At 33.5% G+C, this 25,079-nt stretch overlaps 1 protein-coding gene and 1 non-coding gene across 5 annotated transcripts in view; both read right to left on the bottom strand.

The window, feature by feature from the left end:
• Positions 1-2,973: 2,973 nt before the first annotated feature.
• LOC129791918 (DNA-binding protein D-ETS-3) overlaps positions 2,974-25,079 on the bottom strand; it is a 34,142-nt gene continuing 12,036 nt past the window's right edge. The window contains exons 1-7 of one of the 4 annotated variants that reach the window (XM_055830548.1): positions 22,932-23,822; positions 22,581-22,631; positions 17,296-17,373; positions 11,726-11,773; positions 9,726-9,915; positions 7,270-7,478; positions 2,974-5,086 (exon numbers count right to left, since the gene is read on the bottom strand). In XM_055830548.1, coding sequence (XP_055686523.1) covers positions 4,950-5,086; positions 7,270-7,478; positions 9,726-9,915; positions 11,726-11,773; positions 17,296-17,373; positions 22,581-22,631; positions 22,932-23,010 — 792 coding nt within the window. In that variant the 5' untranslated portion in view covers positions 23,011-23,822 and the 3' untranslated portion in view covers positions 2,974-4,949. Of the gene's footprint in view, positions 5,087-7,269; positions 7,479-9,725; positions 9,916-11,725; positions 11,774-17,295; positions 17,374-22,580; positions 22,632-22,931; positions 23,823-25,079 lie in introns of those variants that run through there. The other 3 variants (XM_055830546.1, XM_055830549.1, XM_055830547.1) reach the window with 3 other exon arrangements.
• Positions 22,756-22,826, bottom strand: Trnag-ccc (transfer RNA glycine (anticodon CCC)). The gene has a single exon. It is a non-coding gene; the product is annotated as a tRNA-Gly (tRNA).

The raw sequence follows: 25,079 nt of genomic DNA, 5'->3' as shown, positions 1-25,079 counted from the left end.
GCATACCAAGTATTGTAATCGTCGGAAAAACCGACCACCTCAGATCGGGCTCAAACTTGGTATGAGCACGTTTTAGACTACCCACATTCCAAAAATGGTGGTGGAAAATTTTTGATCCGGCCGGCCTGGACTCCACATTTTGCCTTATAACTCGAGAACGGTAACAGATAGAGACTTCCGGTTTGAAGTTTTATATAGAAATGTGGGTGTAAAATTTCATTTTTTCGCATTTTCAAAATCCAAGATGGCCGCCATCCGCCATTTTGAACTACTGTCAACCACTTCCCTTATAGTTAGAGGTCTGAAATTTTAGTATGTTGTAGAGCTCAGTGAGACATTTTCATCGATAATTCATACTTGAAAATCGGTCAAGCGGTTTGGCAAATATGGCGGCCTAAAGCAAAAAGTGTTTTTTCATATATCTAGAGAACGGTTTGACCGATTTTGACCATCTTGGTATCAAATGAAAGGTATTGACGAGCCCTACAACTGTAACATTCCAAGTTCAAAAAATGTCCGCAAGAGGCGCTAAAATCAAAACCAAAAATTGCCTAACTTTAAGGGGAAATATCTCCGAATCCCCATTAGGCAAATCTTTTAAATTTTGATATGTTGTAGCGCCTGACTCAATATCTTTCACCAGTCCAAAAATGAAGAAAATCTATGTTGCCTTTTAGAAGATATGGCCATTTGAAAAATTCTTGAATTTGAAAAGTTCTAAGAGCCATATCTCTTGAACGGATTGTCCGATTTTACTCAACTTGGTATCAAATTAAAGGTTTTACAATTCTCTACAACTTTCTAATACATCAGAAACCTCTAGAACTATTCCTTGAGGGCAAAAAGTGCAAAAAACTGTTTTGGTAGAACAAAAATCCGCCATTTTGTGTTCTGGAGGTGACCTTGAAATGTATCGAAATATATGTCAGATTATAGCTTATTTCAATACCTTTCCAGAACTAGTCAAGAAATTTCTGTATGTGCAATAGAACTTGAGATATAACCATTTTTGTCTTTCGAATTGATGAATTTCATAAAAAAAATCAACTTTGCCTACTAATACTACTTAAAAATTAAATTACAACGCATAGACTGACCCATCCGCGTTGTGGTATACCAACTCTAATAACTGGACGCGTTATGATTGACTTTAAATTTGGAAAGTTTTGCTTGAAAAAATGTTCTCTCTAGAGAGCCTTTGAGAACAATTCGAAAGGAGGAATTAGGGGCAGTGGGGTAAGTTTGAAGAAAAGATTTTACTTTAGGGGAAATATGTATAAATTAGCAAATAAAATATAACCAATATAAGGAAAACAAAGTTTAAAGACCTTTAGACAATTTTTAACCCTCCGTATACTGTGAGGGGTAGGTGACCGACCCCAGAGCTATATTTCGAATTATTGCGTTTTAATTCTTAGAGGTATAGAACCAAGCTTTTTGGAAATAAGTTCCTTGGTTAATGTAGGAGATTATGTAAAAATTTGAGATCAATGCGATCACCAGAAAAAAAGTTATTAACAAAAATGTAAGAAGAGGGAATTCAAAAATTGGTGTAACGGTCAAATTTATTCCAGTTTTCTTCCATTATCACTCTTTGTCTCTTTCTTGACAATTCTAACCTCATAAAACCATTGCAAAAATCATCAAAAAAATCATCTAAAATTTATTTTTTGTTCTAAAATGAACAAAAGACTTCTTAGGGAGTACCAAGGAGTCTATTAAAGCTCATTTTACCGAAAGAATTAGCTTTTTTGCGAAAAATTCTATGGGGTCGGTCACCTACCCCAATAGTAATACGCGTAAGTGTTTTGGTCACAGTATACGGACGGTTAAACCAATTTTGATACCGTAAAATCGGGTAAATAGAATCATTTTTCAACTTTGAATGGCTATAACTAAAAACCTGTTTCAGCTAGACCTATGAAATAAAAACGAAATTATGGGTCTTCCCTTCTACTTTAAGGACAATATTTTACTTTTTCATTCTGCTCCTTTTCGTTAAATTTAAAAAATAGTCTTGATTCTATTCACCCCAACCCTGGGGTGAATGGTATCACCTATGTTATTTGAAATTTCTGCAAAGAAAATCACTGATTATTGTAGGAAAATTCATTTTTAGTTAAATTCAATGTATTTTTAACTAGTTTAGCCAGGTCCTGAGTAAATTGATGACCCTTAACCACTTAAAGACCGATAAAACGTTTTTGTCCTATAGTTCGTTTTCGAAAATGCCTAATTTTGGTAAGTTAATTATTTATTCAGCTAGAAATAATGCAGAACTATGTCTTAATGGCCATTGCGCATTTTGAGATCACAAAAGGACATCCCCAAGGACTCAAAGGATCAAAAAGGATGAAAAACCGAAAATTTCAAAGTTGAGATTTTCGGTTAGGAATGTTTTATTTGAGCTCAAAGGAGTTCCCAAAACTCAAAGATCAAAGATTTTCCTAGATTGCTGATTCTATTAACCTCAGTTTATGCTATACACCCCATTTTACCGTAATAAGCTACAAAAAATTGCAAGGATGCTAACTTTTTCCAACATGGCGGTATGTTTTTCAAGATGGCTACAATTTCTACCTGTTTTTGGTACTCTTTTAGAGATTGAGTTACAATCCAGAGACAAAATGAATCATATTCATTTCTTTGACGCTTAGCGCTTGAAAATTAAGAAGAAAGAGTTAATTAGGGCGACGTTTAAAAGAATAACGGTTGTCCAGGCGCCATTTTGTTTTTTTTTTCATTGCAAAACAGAGCATAACTCTGGTTCTACTTATCCGATTTTGATAAAATTTGACTCAAAATTTAGGGAATAAAATTTTCAAAACCTTTAAAGTTAAATCGATTATCTTTGATTATCATCAGAACTGATCGTTTCTTTAGTGCAATTTTAATTAATTTTTCAAATTGATGGGAATTAAGAAACATTTCAATTATGCAAAAGATACAAAAGAAGATAAACTCGAAAGAAAATATACATTGAACTGACATTTATTTGTATACATTGATATAATAATTTATTATTACATTTCTACATACATTTATTCAATAATTTCCAGCGATTTTCTTTTTCTGTGACAATATTGAGCTGCACCCATTTATGAAAGAAAAAAAAGTGAGAAATAAACTTTTCGGGAAAATATTCTTTTGTAAATTAAGAGATTTTTTTATAAAGATTTTAATTAAAAATGTTTTGGCATTTCTAACATTCATTCTTTTGCAAGATTTTTTCCATCACATTTTTTTTTAAATGTCGCGTTTTTTTTATTTAGGAATTCGCTGGATTTCTTTTGGATTATTCTTAGCCGCAAATTTCTTACAATCTAAACCTTTATTAATCAATCACTACATACAATCCACTTGGTATTCTCATAGCGGGGTCATCTAGTTTTATGTACATTTATATTACACGCAACTATATAATATTTTTTAGATAACCATTTTTCTCTCACATTTTATAGTCATTTACAAAATGTTTCTCTTTTCATTAAATTATATTTATCTTTTTTTTTTACAACTATCACAGATTCTCATATGTTTTATTTATTTTCTTTTATTTATTCTCTCTTTAATAAGTTTTTTTTCACTTCAACAAACATTGCATCTGCTTTTGGGACTAGAAAGTTTTTCTTTATCATTTTTTTTCTTTATTTTCCTTTATATATAATTTTTTTTAATAATAATATAAATTTTTAAACCAAAAAAATCATTTGGCACTCTCAATTTGAAGAGATACAACTTAAGGAGTTTTTTTTCTCATTTAAAGAAGAATTTAAAGAAGAAAAAATGTTGATTTAAAAATGTTTTTAAATGATTTTAAAAATGTTTATTCAGTATATTTTTTGGTGGTTTGTTTTACTTTGTTTACCTTTCCATTCTCATACTTTTCTTTCTTTTTTTTGTAGTATAGGAGGAACATAAATTGACACAGAAAACCCTTCAATTTAGCCTTTTGCGCTTATATTTATGATACGGCTTTCATTTTTTTCTTCAATTTTATTTATGCCCTTAATTGTTAACACGGATATTTATTTTTTTTCTTTAAATGTTGATTACACACCTAATATTCTTCTCGCTGGATGACTCCATTTGAGGTTTCTTTTATACAGAGCAAAAAAATATGACTGTTTCTTGTGTTGTAAAAATTGGACATTTATTAGAAAATTTTGTGGTTTTTCTTTAACTTCTCTTCTCCGATATATTTTCCATTTATTTTCATTGTAGAAAATATTTTTTTTACTTTGCAATTTTATTGAATTTGGAAATAATCTGGTAAAGAAATCTCGTCTTTGAATTAAATAATAAAAAAAGGTAATTAGAATGACTTAGAATCGTCTAGCTAATTAAGGAAGCTGGACTAGAATGCAGTTGTCACAAAAAAATATTAATTCTTCAATTAAATATTTAAAACAAAAAATAATAGTCTTCATTAACACATTCAAGACCAATAAAATACTTTGAAAATGATTTTTTCTACGAGACGAAAATAAAAATATTCTTTCGTTGAAAATTCGTCCAATTACCAAAAAACACACTTAACGAAATCTGAAAATGTTTAGAGGGAATAGGAAAAAGAAAATTTCGATGATGAATTTAATTAGATAAATCTCTTTAGAATTTTTTTTGAACTTAACGAAACTTTTTCTTTCGTTAAGATAATGGATAATGTGGTCAATTTCATATTTTTAAGAGACATAAATGGTTCTTTCGTAAAATAAACCAAGAAGACAAGAGAATGAGGAACTGAACGAAAAATTGAACGAATCGTTAAATTTTCGTTAAATTTTTAAAATCATTCCTTATTGTTTTTAATCTGCTTATCTCTCCCGTCCGTATGAGATTCATTCGAAAAAATATAGGTATCCTGCCCATTATCCTTTCGGTGCGACTGCCACTGGCAATGGCGCCACTGTCTACGTGAATTAGAATCCACCAGTGGTGGGGGATGGTCATGCGTAGTGCGGATAGGTACCCAGATGGGGGGTGACATGGGGTGGCGTCACATGGCTCATCGAGTGGGGGGGATACAGATTTGTCGTAGGGCCGCCCCAATTGCTCCACGAAGCCGCCGATGGGAAGATTGATGCTGCGTGAGGGAGAAGGTTGCATGAAATTATTTATTAAATGCAATCTCATCGTACATTCACATACATATTTTCAAAATTAAACATTTATAACAATTCCATATATGTATGTATTTATATAGCATTGATTTCATATTGGAATTCGGGACCCGGTGTGTCGGTAGAAGGTTCACAAATTAATTTAGATATACATAAATCAACATAGATGGAAAATGATTTGGTACAAGAGATGTGTTATAAGTAAATTGAGTTTTGTCCTCATTTTCATCGCGTGATGCGCAAATGTGAAAGTTTTGCAATTCAATTAATTTTCAATTTTGCAATTCAATTGGATATTTGAGTTTATGTACGTTTTGGCAAAATGAGGAAAGATGCTTAGCTTTTGGGCTTACACAAAGATCAAAGGAAAAGTCTTTAATTGTTTTTTGAGCAATCGAAAAAATATTTTATATTTTATTAATTCAAAAGTCATTAAAGGGTTAAGGATAAATTTATTTTCTAAAAATTCATTTGTAGAAGAATAATTAATTTTCTTTGTATTTATTTCTCAAAAAAATAATCCAGAATAAATCGGAATACAGTCATGGAAAGAAAAATAGGACAGTTGTGAATTTGAAGTCTTTTGTGATATTTTTTTCTAAAGTAATTCTTGTTCGATTTTAGTAAATCTTCTTTTCCTGAAAGGTACACTCATCCTCTTTCTATCGATAGCAGATTTTAAAAACATCGGAAAAGCAGTGAAGTTTTAGCATGCAATTGAGTCGGACTTTGTGCCTAAGGGCCAAAAAACTATTTTACTTTTATTTCATGAACTTTTATTGGAAAACTCGTCAAAAGAATATTTTATCACATAAAAATAAATTTTACGCATAATACAGATTTTTTTATAAAAAATTAAAAAAAATTATCAGTAATGGGTAAAATCTTAGAAATGGTCGTTACAAACTATTCCACAAATTGTGATGAATTTATCGAATGCTGGGTAGATTTTTTTAAATTAATTTTTTAATAAATAAATTTTTTAGTTAATAATCAGCAAAAACTAAGCAGAAACATTGAGCCTAATTCAGCGACCAAGAAACCATTGAAATTTTTGAATTTTGTACTGAAATTTCAAAATTTCAAACGAATTTCAAGGGTTTTTTGGTCGCTGAATAAGACCCATTATTAAATTAAATTTTACTATTATAATTTGAGTATGAGATCAATTACTGTCAGATTTATAATTTTTTCACATCATCAAATACCATAAAAATATTTTAAAATGCTCATAGAAAGACCTCCAAAACTCACTTTTATCGTAAAAGAAAAAAATCGATAAAAACTTTTACCCTAAAAACCAATTCTATTTTTTTTTTATTTTTGGAGACTTATAAAAGTTTAGAGACTAGTTTTTTATGTTGAATAACAAAATTCTTTTATGTTTTACACTGAATACCAAAATGACCTTTTACCATAAAGAAATTTTTTACGCTGAATATGACACTAAGTTTACAAGAATGGCTCTATTAAACAAACTGTTTAGGGGAGAGCGGGGTTAAAAAAGTCACTAAAGGGTTTAGAAAAAGCTCAAAATATAATATTTCCCAAACAGATAAAGCGAAATGTATAGTCTAATTCTTTAGGATATTTCTTGCCCTACAACTCTTTCTAAGATCATTTTGTTCTATCTAGCTTGGAAATATGATATTTTAGGCTTTTTCCAAACCCTTAAGTGACTTTATTAGCACCGCTCTCCCCTAACCGATTTTGATAAATTTGACATTATTGCATAGAAGATGAATGTAGCTTTCAGAATAAAAAATATTTAACAAAATCGGACAAGAATTATTATAGAAAAATCACAAAAATAGCAAAGGCCCCTTAGAAAAATTCTAACTGTCCTATTCTTTTTTCCATGACTGTATTGTGTAATTTTCTCACACCCTCTACAATTTATTAAAGTTTTCACATAGATTTTGCATAAAATATCATCATAAAAGAAGACATTAACCCACATTTTTGAGCAATAAAATAAAAGCTCCAAAAGCTTTATAATCCTTACAATTAAAAATTCATGAAAAATCAATTTTTCTTCTCAATGAATTTTTTATTGGCAAAAAGGATTTGTTTAGAGGGCAAAATGGGTGAAAAACTGGGGGTAGCATCTTACCAAATAAATCCGGTTGAGTTGCATAAAACTCACCTGAGGTGGAAGTCATTCCATGGTGGGGACTCATGAAGGAACTAAGCTTCGCTCCATGGTGATATGGTGCCATGAACAAATCACTCTGGTACTTGTACGTGGGATCACTCGTTGCAGGTTGCGTGGCAGCTGCTAGCCCTTGGAAGTCAAACTTGTACGCATATCGTTTCCCATGAACTTTTGTCATTATGTTCTTATCATAGTAATATCTGTAAGAATTTTCCCACACACAAAAAAATGGGAAAGAAAATTGAGAATATTTAACATTGATTGAATGTCCAAATGGGTCAAATATTTAGCTCTACTGGATGAAATTCAATTCAATGTGAGATTGGTTGAGAAAGAAATTGCTTATGGGTTTTGGGCATTGGGAAAAATTCAATTTCATCCAATTTATCTCCCTCAATTCTCTTGGTCTTTTGGTGAAGTTTTCATTGCACACAGAGACCTCACAGTCAGGGCGAAGAAGTAAAAAGGAAAAATCAGTGAAAGAAGGTACACACACAGAAGGACAATTAGTTGGGAAAATGAGGCAACATAAGTCAATAAGTGGCGGATTCTCTGTGATGTGTTCCCTTTTTTCCTTCTCAATGCACTCCAGATCGCGATTTGTGGGTGGACGGCGGCACAGAGAGAATTGAGCGCCCCGTTTATTGTTGAGGAAAATGTACATTTCAATTATACTCACTTATCATTGAATTTAGCCCATAGAATGGCATTGTTAATCGCGACCATTATTGTCGGCGTTGTGAATTTTATGCGATGCTCGGGAGAGTGGCTTCAAATTGAATGGGCCAACGTGGGGGTGGCTCTCACCCCTCTCTCCACGCAGCCTCAACCATTATGTGTGTCTGTAACAAGTGTAATTCACGATATGGTGCGGGATACAGTACAACGCACGCCAACAATGGCATACAACACACATATCTTCTACCCATAGCGCATGAGGGCTCCAGGAGCCACATGAAGATGAAGAGAAAAAAAAGACAGATCCCAATTTCAATGCGAAATCAGCGACATTTCCACTCGTGCGTAAGATATGGGTTGTATAGGAGAAATAGGGGTTCGACTTGCTTTTTTTTTTCTTCTTCTCCTTTCACTCCCAATCATCCCCATGCTATCGTTTTTTTTGTGATTTTTCCTTGGGGGTGGGTGGTGCGTAAAATGAAAGAACTTGGGCCTGCTGCACTCCCAGACAAACCGGAATTTGATGTATATTTGAGATTGCATTTGCCTTACACATGTAACTTTTCCACAAAAAGAAAAGGGTGTGATCCCTACATATGAATTTTTATTGCTTCCCAGAGGGAGGTTTTTCTCTCAATGTTTTTTTCCTTATTTTTTAGGAAAAGAAGAAGAGGCAAGAAAGGGAAAAAATATTTCTTAGTCTTCGATTTTGAGAAGATTTAATAAAATTTAAAAATAATTTTAAAAAAAAATGAAAGGAAAAGTGATTGGAAGAGAGTTGTCTTAAAGATTTATTGTTCTGAAAATTGTTGGGAAAAATCATGTAATTTATGTAAAAAACTTATGTTCAATGTTTTGAATAAATATGTCTTTTCTTCCACTGAAGAAGAGCCACTATTAGGCTCGAAAGCTTTGGCATAAATTGCTACTTTTCCTTGGGTGAGCGGGAATTTTCTTCTGACGAAGACTGGAAGCCTCTAACAATAAAATCAATACGTCAGAAAAAAAAAGAAGAAAATAGGAAAAGATATTGATCGAAAAATCAGCTTGTGATTCGAACTCAAGTCAATTGCGTTGAGAGTTAAATGTGCTAACAACTGAGCTACGTTCTGGTTAGAATTTAAGCAATATTCCTATTTATTTGACTGAGAATTTAAGCGCAGGAATATTAAAAACGTTTTAGAAATATAATTGCAAAACTGAAAAAAAAAAACATTTAAAAGTTTCAATGTTTTTTTTTAAACTTAAAATGCGCATTATAAATCCTAGTTTATTATTTAAAAAAATCCCATTCAATCTATACACATAATTTAAAATTTCTTCTGCTACTCTTACCCTTTTAGCTGTGATTCGTTTTTTTGTATTTTTTTACGGTGCAGTGAACATTGATAATAAGTAAGTTAACTAGAAAGGAGGGTGGACTCGTGACTAACACTACGAGATAAAAGGTACATCGATAAATCATCGCCCATATAATGGAATAATGAATAGAAATTAAGTGTCTGAAGGCGTTGCTGCATTTCAACGCATCATTCCCCCTTGATTGCCCGTTCAATGTGATTTCTCGCAAGAGATTTCAGCCGGGGGATTTGTGTTACATGTAGTGCCTAAAGGGGGATAAAAACAATGCTCAATTTGTTAATGCTGCAGCAATTTCCTTCACCCAGCATCCCAATTAGCAATTTCTCTCTCATTAAGCGCCTAAATTTCTCAAAGGACTCCTATACATAATTTAAGAGGAAGAAAGACGGATTTTTTTGCGTTCTCACCTTAAAGCTCGACTTAGCTTATCGTAGTTCATGTTGGGCTTCGATTTACGCTCACCCCACCTTCGGGCCACTTCATCGGGATCTGTTAATTTGAATTCACCATTGGTACCTTCCCACGTGATACAGCCTGCATTTGCCGAATCACTAAGGAGTTCCAGTAGGAATTGCCACAGCTGAATTTGTCCTGATCCTGTGAGTAGGGCAGACAGCAAAATGCGTTGTAGGACCGAAAAAGAGAATAGTATGTAAATTGAATGTCAATTATGGGCAAAATTATGCTGCGAATAAAGTAGCGTCATCATCATTATTATTCATCGTTCAGTCAGCAAAATACCATGAAAAATGCTCCTTGATGAATTTACGCGCTAACTGATTTTATGTACATATGTAACGCATTTTGCCACACAACTATGATGAAATATTGAGTAATATGTGTTATGATGAGGGATGAAAATATATATTGACGGTTGTGGGTTATCGCGCGCCCAAAGAAAGTACTTATCAGAAGTTCTTTGAAATCATTTTAGTAAAGAAAGTGATAAATTTTGGGAAATCTTTTTTTTTCACAGAATCTTTTAAATTTTTTATAAAATTCTGTCAGTATGATTTTTTTCAGGATTTAATATTCTTTTAAAAGTTTATTTGCTAAAATTTCTTATTAGATTAAATATTCAGAATATTTATCGTAGAATTGAATAAAATGTTTTATGACAGTTAAATGAAACAGATAAGAAACGTCAAAATTCAACAAATGTCAAATGCTCGTGTCAGTTTTTTTTAAAGTTTCACTGTTTCTTTTATTTTAAATATGATTTTTTCAGGATTTAATATTTTTTAAAAAGTTTATTTGATAGAATGTTTTATTGGATTAAATATTCAGAATATTTATCGTGGAATTGAATAAAAAGTTTAATGACAGTTAAATGACAGGAATAATAAACGTCAAACTTCAACAAATGTCAAATTGTCTCCTGTCATTTTTTAAAAAAGTTCCACAGTTTTTTTTTTTATTTTTAAACATAGCCTAAATAAATAGGAATTTCAAAGTAAAAATTGTTCTGAAATATAAAAAAAAATAAAAATATTACTTTGATATGATGATAAAAATAAATTCTAATTCAGATTAATTCTATTTTTTTTTCTTAAAAAAATTGAAATAATTTCTTGTGGAAGAATTTAACATTTAAAAATATTAATTTAACTATCAGAATAGAATATTTTTTTATTTCAAAGAGAAAATAAAAACTATTGTGAGTTCTACAGCACTGAGAAACCCTGGGGAGTGAACTAATATTATTCAGTCGATTGAACTGGAAATGTATGGCGCGAGAGCCACATCATAAACCCTTAGCAAGGGAACCCTCTATGTTGTGATTTGCCTATTAAAATTACGATAATTTCATTATTGATGATGATTGATGTTTTTCCCCACACACGCATTGCATCAGTGGGTGGCTAAATGGATATTTTCTACTAGTTGATTGAACTTATGGCCACATTATGTGAGAAGTTCAAAAAAAAGGGAGATTGCGGAGTGATTTGTAATTCTATTCTTCTTTTTTTATTATTATATTTTCTTTTAGGCTTTAAGTAATATATTTTTTAATGCGTTGGTGATTAGAATCTCTCCTCACAAGTTTACAAATATTCCCTTCTATTTGTGAACTTCCCCTCGCGCGGGTGTGAATTTTTCTCAATTTTTCGATGGAACTGTGAATGAAAGGTTTAACCCTATTTTATTCCACAACCACACCACATAGACCGTTTAATCCCCTTGATGGTATTTGTGAAAACAAGCATTAATTAGTACGGGGTCAAAACACCTGGATTAGGAACACCTGGTCAATTTAGGAGACACCCTCGCAGAAACGTGGCTTATTTTTTCAAATAATTAAGAAGCGATTGCGTGGAATTTAGTGAATCAAAACGCACAACCCCCACTCTCCCTTCCCGGCATAAACCAATGCAAGATGGAAATGGAAGATAAAGACAAAACTCACCTGAACTCGCTAACCTACTGCTGGTTGGTCCAAACATTTGATATGGATCTGCAAAAAAGGGAGAAAAAGGCAAAATGTGCACATTAATTTGCGCTCCTTACCACCCTATTGCGCACACTTTTTCTTCTTTTATTTTTTTCATTTAATACACACACAATTCATGGCATTTAAGTGGCTTTTAGGGGCGCGTGTGCACCCACTGAAATGTTTCAATATCCTAACCACTTGAAAATTTTAAACTTTTGTGTGTTATATAGTTGGAGTGTTTGCACCCAAAGAGTCCTCAATCATTCCTCCACCGAACCATTGCTATTGACACAAAAAGTCTCGCTCTTTTCAGCGCTATATGGGACAATAAATACTTCTTTGAGTGTGATTTAAATGTGGTAATGAATGCTTGAGAGGAGACTTCAACGAAGGGATACAACAACCCCTTCTTTTGCACGATGAAAACTTCAAAACAATTCAATAAATATGTAGTTGAAATGTCCACAAGAGTTTTTATTGGGAATATAATTTGATATTTATATACGAGAACAAGGAGCGAATGAGGGTTGTATATATTTTTATAGTTTAGATTAGGGATGATTATGTTTTTCGAAAGTAATAGTTACAAAATTTAGGGGGTTGTGTTATGCAAGAAAATAATTTAATTGTTAATCATTACATGATGGAAGACTATAAAAAAGGCTCAATGGAAATACTTTTGTAGGATTTCTTTTTTATAGTTTACTCCAAAACCCTTTTTTCGATGGAGGCGCCTGGTATTTTCTAAACATTTTTTTGACTACAAAGAAGAGAAATGAAATCAGAATCACACGTAATGAGTACTTCAAACTTCTTTAATTTTCTTTAGGAGTTTGGGTACAGTGGAGACGCCGGGTCATAAGCAGAAAAATTTGTATATACAGTGTCGAGAAAAATAATAGGACCACCAATATAGGTTTTAAATGTACCCCTGACTTCAATCGTCAATATCTCAGGCTGTGGGGGACAGATTTTGAAAAGTGGCATAGATTCGGAAAGCTACATTCATCCCCTTTCCAACGATGGTAGATTTTCGAAAATTGGCCCATCCGTTTAGTTTTGGTAGAAGATTGAACAGAAAGTGGCATTTTTGATATGGGTCTACTTGAACGACTGTCAAAAATCAGCCCCTCAACCGATTTTGATCAACCCGACAGTTTTGGACAGGGGAAGAATGTAGCTTTCAGAGTTTTTTGAAATTTTGAAAATCAAACACTCAGAAAAAAAGTTAGACGGGTTTTTGTGAGTGGTCCTATTTCAATAATTTAAGGGTGAAAATGCTTCCTGATTTACACAAATTTTCATAACAAATTTTTGCAAATTTTTATTTTTTTTTAAATGTTTATTTGAATTTACTTGGGTAAAGTTTAAAGGCTTATAACTTAAAAAAACAATATTTTCTTTAAAAAAAAATGGATAACCAAAAAATGGCCCCATCTTGTAATTTATGACTATAAAGAATTAAATAAAGATTATAGTTCTTATATTTTCCTATCTAAAAAACAAGACTATATAATCTATCAAAATCAACCTAATTCCGTCAAAAATACGTTCTCTTGCTTTCCAATTTCCTAATTACAAAATTTTATTATTTTTGTCCCACCTTTTTGCACATCAAATTTTCTTCCACCACAATCCCCGATAAACATTACATTAATCTTCATCAATCAGAAGGTTATATAGGCACCTTATATACCTACATTTTGTTAAAAAAAAAACCTAGGTGAGGCTCACGCGAGTAATACACGATAATTTGCGCAAGATTTAGCAATTGGTGGGAAGAAGAAAAGCCAAGTTGAGTGTGGAAAAAGCAAATTCGCCGCCTGCAAATTGGATTGATTTCGTACGCAGATAAAGGTTGTAAATCACTGATTTCTTTTTCATGGGCATGGGTGTTGGTGCAGTGAGGTGGTGAAAAATCTTTGTGTGTTTGCATAGCACACGCCTCATTGCTGGCAAACCCCAGGGCCGAAGGTCGAAGGCGCTTAAAATGAATCTGGGTGCAGGTCAACCCTCAATATTTACACACTTTGGTCAACTTTCTCTTCGTAATGCAATGGGCAATCAGCAATTCCTCGCCTGATCACACTGCAAATTTACACGATGACTTCTCGTCTTTCCATCAACCTTTCTCTTATTTTTTTTTTCTTTTCTTCGGGACTGTGGGGGCACAAAATCAATACACCACGCCACTGTTGTCGTGGCCATGCGGGGCGCTGCTGGTTTTTTCGGGGAAAATGAAGAGAAAAAAAATCTAAATAAAACTTTCACTCTGTCCACCACCCCCTCGAGACACAGCATAGCTCTCCCCATTCCCCCCGCTGAGACGGGGTGGATCGAAGTGTTGTGGTCCCTTGTATATAACATCGTGAATCAGAAAGCCAAACACACACCTCTGTACAAGCAATAAGGGGGTGGGGGTGTAAGATGTGGGTTTGGAAAAATAGAAAATAGAAAATGTGAAAGAACTCACAAAAATAGCGTGACTCCAAAATAAAGGGGGAGGAGAACGGGGAGGCAGCAGCCCCAAGGAAGTGTGAAAGAGACCACGAATGCCTCAATCTTGATGCCGAAGACTGTGTGAGAAAAACAAGAAATGAAAGAAAATGGGCAAAGAAAGCAACTCGGTGGAACTTTAAGTGCCGGAGCTTTTGCAAGTTTTACCCTAAATTTATACCAGAAAAATGAGAAGAAAATACTCCATCCCTTCTAATGATGATAAATGTCGGAATCAGAATTATTGGCGCCTCTTTTGCTCGCACTGAGCACTAACAATTTTTCCACCATTTTCTTCATGTTTTCTTTTCTTTCTTTCTTGTCCTTCTTAGTCATTTTTTGTGTTTTTTTCTTTCAGGCGTACCACCCAGTCGATTTCCTCATTTAATGGTCGAAATACTGTGAAGGAGGGAAGGCATTTAAAAGTCCATTGAGTAGGTACATCATTCTCATTTTATAATTTACAGGATTTCTTCTTGATGACTATACTTTACTCACTTTACTTAATAAGAAGTGATTTTTCGACGTACAGTAACAACAATAATTTTCCAGGTTTTTCGTCGGTTAAATGAGGGTTCTCACCAGCTTTCGGCTCTGTTCGGAACCTTCTTCAGGGGCTACAGAGCTTTCTATAGTGGAGCTCCGTCCAGGAGGCTTTTACACAATTTTTTCCTGTATTTTCTTGTTTTAAATGTTTGGAAATTCTGTTTTTGTTAATTTATAGATGCCTTGTCGTTCTGCCAAATTGAGATGCGCCCAGAGATACGGAAAATTTCCCCACGCTTGAGTTTGTGGAAAATTGTCTTGTTTTTTTTTTTGTAGAAAATGTTTGTAAATAAATTCCTTCTCTCTGTAGCCACTGAAGAAGGCGTCGAATGGAGCCGAAAACTCTGGAAAACGTGAGTTTTTCTGGGAGAGAACCCCTATTTGACCAACAAAAAACCCGGAAAATTATTGTTGTTTGCTAATAAAGTCTTTAAGAGACTCATCTAAAATAACGCGTAAGAATCTTCAAGAAATAAAGTTTTATCCGTAGAATGTCCTTTGAAAATTTCTTTCTAAGAATTATTAAGAATAGAACTATATTTATAGAGGACTATACTCTAAAGAGGAAGGGGGTAGTGGAGTTCGTTTGGATCAAAGACGGTAGCTTTTTATGAGGAAAAAAGAAGGCAACAAAGTAATTCAAGTTAAACACGAAAATGACTTTCAAAAAATTATGAAAAATTGATAACAAAATTATCTAAAAAGCAAATTATTGTATAGAAGGCATGCTCTTATGGTTTATATTCTGTTCCGCATCTTCTTGCTCTTTGTTTTGAATCTAAGTGGATAAATTGCAAAAAAAATGGAAAATTAATTAATAAATAAAGAGAAAACTAATTGTTTATAAAAAAATTGTCAAATTAAAAAAATGCCACAATTGTTATTTAGTAGCTTGATTGCACCTAGAATTTATTAAAAAAAACCTGAGTTCTATTTAATGAAAATGTATTTTTCTTTGGACATTAATACAGAAATTGAAAGTATATTTTCTTATAATAAATGAGATTTTTCTGCCCAAAAAAGCTTCTAAAACTATTTGCTCTCTTTCAAACAATCATTTTAATCATTTTAATGCATTTATATGCCATTTTAATTAGTTTTTGATGATAGAAAAAATGATTGATTTTTCATCTTACTGACCTTTAATAACTTATTTCTGACGATATTCCAACGTTTACACAAAAATTGAATTTATGCAAAAAAAATGAAGTAAATAAAGCAAAAACGTCTTTTAATAGCTTTTTGATCATCTACAAATAGATTTGTAATGTTTTAATGACTAAAACTTTGATTTCTGCAAAATGACTAAAAATGCCTCAATTTTTACTGACTTTACTTACCAAATAATAACGTTATTCTGACGTTAGAATTTAGTAAGCTAATGACTAAATTCTGACCATTTTTGACGATAATCTAACGTTATTATAACGTTAATAAATAGTAAGTAAAGTCAAAGTTATTATGTGTTAGCTGGGATCTAATCTAATCTAATATTAGATTTATTGAGGAAGATTTTTAAGAAATATTTTTGGAAGCTTTTCGGCTTTTAAAGCTTTTACTGTACAAGAAGCTTTTAAGAAGTTCAAATGAGGAATAGTTCTTAAACAAAATAAAAAGAATCTTTTAGTATTTTATGTAAAAATTTAAAGAAATCTCTCACAATTTTCCTGACTTTGAATTAAGTAATTGAAAATTGAGGAACAATTCCTTGTTTTCTTTAAAATCATTCGGAAAATTTTAATTTCCTCACTATGTAAAAATTTAAAAAAAAAAGCTAAAATTATTTGCCAAAATGTCCGCAAACCAAAGGCTGCAAATCACTGATGCGTATGCCACTGATTGCACATAGTTGTAATATATTAAATATCCCTTAGGGGGTCCTCTCTGTCCATTTAACTCTCCTCTATAACGCTAAAACAATGTCATATGGGTATCGCGTTTTAATTTGTTTGCTTGCACCAAATATTTAGTGGATGGCATTTTATTAAATGCCATACACACACAGAGGAGGACTCTGACTTTCCGCAATTTGTAGTTCGTTCACTTCCTTTTTGGCCATTTAATTAATGGGGTGTGGGGGATTTTACTTGATTTTGATTTTAATAGTGGATTAAATTCAATTTTGCTTGCGTCATCCATTGTTGGAGCTCCCTTCTTTGTGCGGTGAGAATTAAGTTTGGGGTAGGGGTGCGAAAATTTCTTACACGACGAACTCCACCTCTGTCTTAGCAAATAAGGTATGGCTTTTAGCACTTTCCGTGGCGATTGATGGTGGTTTTGTATTGGGAAAGCATCCAATATCCTTCGAGATTGCCTTTTCTGTCGTTCGCTCCTTCATTTTGGGCGCAAACACACGATTCCTCTTAATCACACCAATCGATTTCTTTATCTCCAGCACATACAGGGGTTGGGTGATTGTGGGGGTGTCATGGTGGGGTGGGTGGGCTTGGATGTGGGAAAGGTATAAGAAAATTTGTTGCAAACAATGGAAAATTCTTTACCTGGTTGTCGCAGGTGGGAATGTGGATCAATGGTGGTTTTTCCAACACCTACGCTACTTAGAGCGTTGGAACTGTACCCTGGCGGGGGTGACGTGCCGAAGGGTTGCCCGAGAACAAGAGGAGAATCTTATTAGAAATTTTACTCAAACAATAGAGAAAAGGAAAATGTATACATAATAGATTGTGGCGTAAAACCATGTTTTCGTGCTACTTCATGCGTACAGAATAAATTCCCAACTCCCCCCCCGCCCACACATTGGCACATCCTCGAAATCTCCCACATTGAATCCATCGTCATCGTCGCCCCAAAAACTTCAACCACTTTGATCTCTCGCACTGTGTCTTGTGTGAGCCAAAGTGACAATTTGTGTAAGTGAAACCAAGCGGAAAATACACAAAAACACTGGAAAATCTAATGGATCAAACAGGCACAATCGCATGGAATTGTATATATAGTGTGTGAGCGCGTCCTTTTTTTTCCGTGATTTCGCAAATTGGCTCTGATTGAGCTGTCTGTGCAAATATATTTTGTATAGTGAAATAAAAAAAAGAATTGGATTTTTTTTGGTACTCGCCAATTGTACCCAATATATATTGCGACGATTTCGCAATATCAACAATAAAAGAGTGATTGAAGTTCGAGCCCGCAAAAGAGAATTGCGCAAATTACCCTCCTAAACCAACATCGAATTTAGCTTATTAACTCGCGTCTCTTTCTCTCGTTTTTTCTGTTTGCCCAACAATATCTGTGCCTTTTTATTTCTTTTACTTTATTCTCAGTACATTACCCCCTGCAAAAAACTAGGAGGGATGTCATACATATTAATTTCATATTCCCTATTTTATATTTCACATGAATTTCATCTCTCGCAGAAATTAGCAAAATTAATGCTCTCTTGGCGCACAAGATAATCCAAACACGTACGAGCTATTTACATTTTATTTTGGGGATTTTTCCCAAAAAGGCTTTCTACAAATATGTACATATATATGTAGGGGTTGTTTCCGCCCCTAACTCTGAATTCAAGATGTCTCGCATCCATTTTACAAATTCACCATATTTTTTTATTAATTTATTTTGCCTTTGTTTTATTTCATATTATTCATTTTAAGCTCTTGTGTTTGAGATATCTTGCAAAAGCAAATTATATTCTAGAGATCCATCGTCACAGTCAGTGAATTTTATTGCAATTTATAATGATTTTTGACGCTTGAACAACTTGAGTCCACCGGAGTCGCAAAAGCACAAGAGAAACTTTCAAAGGACGCTCCACATAGCAATGAGTTTATGTAAATTAGAAAGATTTTTATGGAGCCTTGGAAGCGTTTGTTGAAAAGTTAGAGGATACATTTTGTTGAAAAAATATTGCAATGTTTTCTTATATGCAAAAATCCTTAGAAACAGGGAATTTATAAAAGGATATTTTTGATGAAATTTATATTAAAACAAGGGAGCTTTTTGAGGCAAGATAAAGGTCAAAATTTATAGGTATACCGGAAGTAAGTGTTTAAACTTACAAAGCTTTAAAACTAATAATTGAGATTCTTCTGCTTAATTTTAGCTTCATTGTAAATTTTAGATTCCCTCCAGAAAAATTAAAAATATATTTAATTTACTTTCTATGTAAATTCCTTTGGAATATTTTAAAAATAATCAAAATCGTATTTATTTAAAGAAAACTGTCAATAAATAGCCAAGCCGTGGAAAAGAAACGAAATACTTAATATTAAAAGTAATTCTTAGGGTTGATTCTGTTAAAAATCTTATTTTTAAAAAGACTGCAAGATTTTGACAGTTAATATTTTAAAATTCATCAATTTATTGTTCTAGAAAACAATCAGTAAGATCATTAAAGAGCCCCGGAAAATTGATTTTCCTGTAAAAATACGATTAGGGGAGACCGGGGTAAAAATAGTCATTTTCGAATTTTCAAATGCCAATTTCTCCCAAAAAATAAATCGGAAAAATCGGAAAAAATTAGGGTGCAAAGCCTTACCAACCTATAATTTTTGACAGTAATTTGGAGGTTATCCGATCAGTACTTTAGGAGTTAAAAATAAAAATAGATTTTTGGCCCATTCCCCAAACTTTTGCGTATTGAGAAAAACGCGTTTTCCGAAGTTTTCCTTCAGCAATTTTCCAATCTGATAATTTTTCTCACTAGCTGGGTTACTTTAGAAAACGTTGCCAAGGTGTATTTTTCATTAACTTTTAATGATTTTTCTCTACAATTTTTTGAATCAAAACATACCCCTTGGGGTAGATCGGGTCATCCCATGTAAATCATATGGGAGATCGAAATTTTTGGCATATTTTCTATTCATTTGGTGCAAAATGGCGTGTTTGAGAAAATCGCAAAATTCTCTGTTTTAGTGCGTATAAAAGTGAAATTCCTTGTCGTGAATCAAAAGGTGAGAAGTTTAGCTATCAACTACTATCAATCTCTCAGGCGGAAAATCTTTGGAAATGTTGGAAAATTCGACCGACTTTATTTAGCCTACTGGTGACTGTATTTACCCGCCGCGTTTAAAAAAAAGTCACAAGCGGAAGGGTTCAGAAAAACCTCGAAAACTCATATTTTCCGTGGAGATAGAAAAAAGTGGCCTGAGACGAAGTTGTAGGCCAGAAAATTTCCTATAAGAATGACCTATCGAGGAAATTTTCTTGCCCTTGGGGAATCCTGCAGATAAGGATTTATGCAAATTGACTATTTTTACCCCGGTCTCCCCTAAAGAAAGAAATAAACTGTCAAAATATTATAGAATTTTTCATAGAATATCAAAAATAAATTGTAAAAAAGGTTTTTTAACAGAACAAACTCCTTTTCTCAACTAAAACCTTAAAAAATCTCCTAAATTTTCTTTCTAATACTTCATTGTTTTCCAACAAGAGAAAAAAAGAAAAATAGCGCCTAAAATAGTCGAGGATAATGGCAAAAGTGAACCCTTTTTTGGATACAAAATGTCATCGAAAAGTTTCAAGTTGGCACTTGTCCTTTTCACAGTGAAAACCCATTGTCCTCTGGAAAATTGCTGGAAAAGAGCCTTTTTGGTGTACAATGTATGTGTGTGTGGGTGTGCCACCCCTTCTCCGAAAAAAGGGTGTCTTTCAATTTTCAAATCAATTCCACATCTTCGCAGCCCCCTTTACAGCATTTTCCACAAGATGGGTATGAATTGGACATTATGGAAAATCATCCAATGGAGCGAATCTTGTCACCAAGTGAATATCTTGGGTATTTTTCCCATCCAGACATCAAGAATGATTTTCTATAGGGTGTACGGGGGAGAGGGAGGGGTATGTTGTGCATATTTGTGGCAATATTCGGTGGGTGGTTTTTGGATAAATCCTCAACTATAGGGGAGGTTGGTGTTGAATTGAGTGGGGGGGTGTATGTGGGGGATGTTTTCAGTGGCTGCTAAAAGCATCACAATCAACTCGAATTTATCCCAGTCTCCTCGCCAGTTTACTGAAGTGAAAATTGAGAAATCTCTTGTCATCGCACATTTTCATCAGCACCATATTCATGTGTGTTGCGATGGAGCTCTATGACATGGGGGGAGTGGATTTTGCAGACGATGGGGAGGGTGCGAAAATAACTGGTGAACAGAAGAGTCTGCGGGAGAAACACATCAAGGGGGTAAAAATGTATAAGTTGGGAAAATTTCTCCTGCTCAGCCTCTCTTTGTCCCAGGCTTCCCATCCCCATTTTTCATGTCATTCCACCACCCACTCTCAACCCGCACATACATACAGAAAAAAATCCAGGGGTTGGTGTTTCGGTGAAAAGAGCAAACAAAAATTGCCACCAAGCCTGAGGCAGTTGTAACACAAAATACATGAGAGAGATTTTGCTTTTGAACTCCCAACAGCAGCAGCAGCAACGAAGCACAATATAGCCGAGTGTTGGGAGCAACCATGCAGAGTGTCAGAGGGGTTGGTGTGAGTTTGGTAAAAGTCGCCGTAAACGCTCGGGGGTGTAATTTGTAGCACCAACTCCTGACATTTTAAAGTATACGCCCGAGGCGATTTTTTAGTTAGATTGCCATCATCCAAGAGTTTGTGATTATTTCACCCACAAGATTTAATTAGTTTTCCCAACGGGCGCTGGTTCTTTTGTTGTGCAACAAACTGGAGAATCAAAGGCGAAATATTGCATGGAGGATGACATCGAAATCATCACACAAAGTCGCCCCAAAATGAAAACTTTTTCTCCTGCACCAAAAGGCACAGAGAAATCGCCACAGATTCGTAATGAGATCTTCTCTGTCTCTCGAAAAAAGGGGGTGGCAATTTATTGTGGTGCAAAGTGGGATTTTTTCTCATTTTCTTTCTATTGGATTAGACTTTCTTTGTCAGAGAAAAATGTTTTTTTTCCCCTTTAGAATGAAAGTATTGGGAAATTGTTTTCTAATAAGTTTCTTTTTGCAATATGTATGATCTAGAAAAAATAGATGAAAAATTCATATAATATGGACCTTTCTGATTGAATATCTTTCAATTTTTTATTTTTTATTTCTAAGAACATACTGAAGGGCTTACAAATACAATCTGTTTCAAATAATTAAGAATAAAAAGGTGAATAATTAAAAAGCTTTTTGTGACTATTTTTTCTTGCAAAATTTAAGTTATTTCATTTGAAATAGATCTGTGAAAAATTCAATATTTTCTCTGACTTTCCAGTCAAGAAAATAAACTAACAATAATTTTATAAGAAGGAACTTGCACTTAAAATTGATAATCTTCAATTTTGTATTTTTTAGAGAATTTAATTTGAAGAAAATTGTTTTCACTTGCTAACGGAATTTCTTTCAAAAAATATCTAAAGATTGTTTTTTGTCCCTTTAAAACCTCAAACCTTAACAATTTTATTTAAAATTTTTTATAATTTTATAAAATTTTCCTTTAAAAAGAAAACGTTTTTTTTTCTTCAAATTTTCTTGACACGAACTTGAAATCATCGTCCCTACACGATGCAGAATTTATCCCAATTAATCCGATTATTTAAATAAATTTATTTTGGTCAGAAATAGATTTAAAAAAAATAACTGGTAAATGTTTTATGGAGTTATTTATTGTATATATTACGCGTAAAGTCCTTAAAGGTTTTTTTTCTAATTACTTCGCGTGTTCAAAATTGATGTTTGATCAGTTTGCCTGAGAAGAAGTCAAGAACTTTTAAGAGTAATTAAATAAAAAATGTTCCTCTAACCCCTTCTACAAAATAATTAAATATAAATAAAATGATGTACTTATATAGAAAAACATAAGAAAGAATCTTTACCTTGTGATTGTGTTGTGCTGTGGGAACTCCATGATGATTTGTAGGATGAATCTGCGTGAGAATTGAGAAGAAAGAATAATAAATTAGCAATAAATTAATGAAGAAAATATTTTTTAAAGATCAGAATGTATTTTTAAGGATTCAAAATGTCCTAATATTGTGCAAAAAGGATAGTTGCACTGCCCGGGAATCGAACCCGGGTTGCAAGAATGGGAATCTTGCGTGATACCACTACACTAGCAGTGCTGGGTCTCACATCCGGACTCTCGCAACCTTATCATAATGGGGGCAACGATAGGGACAACGGTTTTTTTCAAAACAAAAAAAAAAAGAAATCTCAACGATAATTACCAGCAAAGAGCATGGAGAAATTGCTAAATGTTCCAGCTGATCGACTGAGATAGTCGGCAGAGCTTTTGATGTCCAACATTTCAATTTTTTTTTAATTTCTTCAACTTTCACCCCTTTTCAAACGTCTCTTATTTTCTTGCGTGAAAAATTGCACTTAATTGCTTCCCTCTCGTGTAAGAAAGCTACCCCGACGGAGGCCAAGACCAATTCTTTGCGAACAACAAGAAAAAATCTCAAGACACAGAACAATTATAAATTAAAAAAAAAAAAAAAACGTTAAATTAATAAATATCTTTCACTTGCGGAGAAAACATCACAAAATACTGAATGGTGGACGGTGTTGGGGTTTTAAAGAGGGTCACACGTAGTCTGAATGGAACAGGAAGAGGAACGGGAAGGACTGATGACGATAGGAACCGGTTACCGTTACCGGACACTTCAACTTCCGGAGGAATAAATGTGGTACGATGTTTGCCTGTTCCGCGTGCTTTTCTTCGGAATTATTGGCTGCCACTTGTTTTTCTTTTTTTTTTTATCAAAGGGAGCAACACTTATTATTATTTTATTGTTTTTTTCTTCACTTTCTCATTAACTTCTTCTTTTTCAATTTATTTCTTTTGCAAAGATTTGAGATTTTCTATCATAAAATTCACAGAAAAAATTCGCCAAGTTTTTCAAATTCGATTTTCTTCTTGGAAGCAAATTGATTTATTTTGTTGGAATTTTCTTAATTTTTTTTGTTAGTTTTTATTTTTTGTCAAACTGATGGTGTTGAAGAATACACCACAAACGACGGCGTACACTGTTCACGAGCAAGAGCACACCGACTGTACGAGGGCTGCTGGCAAAAAAGTACTACCGTCCTTCCTGCGGTGGAGTCCTCGCGAGAGTGTCGAGGGCGTCAGAAATGCTCATAAGGGGGCGAGGTCTGTAAATCGAGGGTTGCACAAACCACCAATCGGATTCGGCATACAAGGTGGGAACATTATGCTCTCTAGATGCTTATGTGTTATAAACCGGGGGTTGCGATACTCCCAAAGCACCCCCTGAGCTCGAAGAGATAGACAAAGCATGATATCTTTGACACGATTTCCTGATCCTTTCTCGCACCAACATACCGTATTATGTATAATACATTATACATAAAACCCATCGAGGGGTTTGCCCTTATGTGCCGTATCGAGAATCAAAAGGGGGCTCCACGGGGTGGGGGTTAAAAAGCTCCCCCAAACGGCAATGAAGAGCTTTTACCACTGAACAGGAGGGTTCCATTTTTTGCACGACTGTGTATCAGTGCTATGTGTACAACACATTTATTGAAATATTTTCCACACTCCACCCGCGCGCGATATAAGCACAATTTAGGGGATTTCTATGCATTACATGGAGTCGTGTCGTTGCTTATTTACCAAGCTAAGGGTCGATGGGGGAGACAAATGGCTCAAAAAGCTCTAAAGTCGAGTGGATAATTCTTTTATAAATAGTTTGTTTGAGTACAACCGTGGAAAATCTTGATACACATTTCGTGTTTGAAATACGAGTAGTAGGTATTATTTTGTTGTTAGAGAGAACTACTTTGTTGCCCCGTCTTCTGCGAAGTAATTGATTACGAGGAGAATGGGAGAGAATGAGAAATTAAAATAAATTGCAAAGAGAATGGAAAATCGTTGTCAATTGTTGTTGAAAAATATTATAAATTCATTAAGGTTTCAATTAAAAGCCTAAATTTGTTTATTTATTAATTAAAATGACATAATTTAACGAGAAAGCTCAATTATTTAAGCAATGAATGTTTATTTAAAAAATCTTTTCTAAAAATTTTGAGATTTATTTTAATTTAATAAATTCTTCAAATTAAAAAAAAATTAAAAAGGATACACGGAACCTTGCACAAGAATAGGTTGCGTGTCTTTATCTGTGGGAAAATGGCTCATCGTTAAAGAAAATTTTCAAGGTAATCGCAAGCTTAGAAAATCAAGAATATTATCAAAAACAATTGAGGAACTTTTAAATAATTCTCTTCAATGCGGTTTAGGCCTTTTTTAAATTTAAATTTTCAAATAATTTTCAACTTTTTCTCCACAATTTACAAAGTCGTCATTGGATAGTCAAGAATAAAAACATCTAAAAATAAAAAAAAATCTTTGT

This window comes from Lutzomyia longipalpis, chromosome 3, assembly GCF_024334085.1.
Source record: "Lutzomyia longipalpis isolate SR_M1_2022 chromosome 3, ASM2433408v1".
Taxonomy (NCBI): domain Eukaryota; kingdom Metazoa; phylum Arthropoda; class Insecta; order Diptera; family Psychodidae; genus Lutzomyia; species Lutzomyia longipalpis.
Note: the sequence above shows the minus strand (reverse complement) of the source record. Positions and strands in the feature narration are given on the sequence as shown.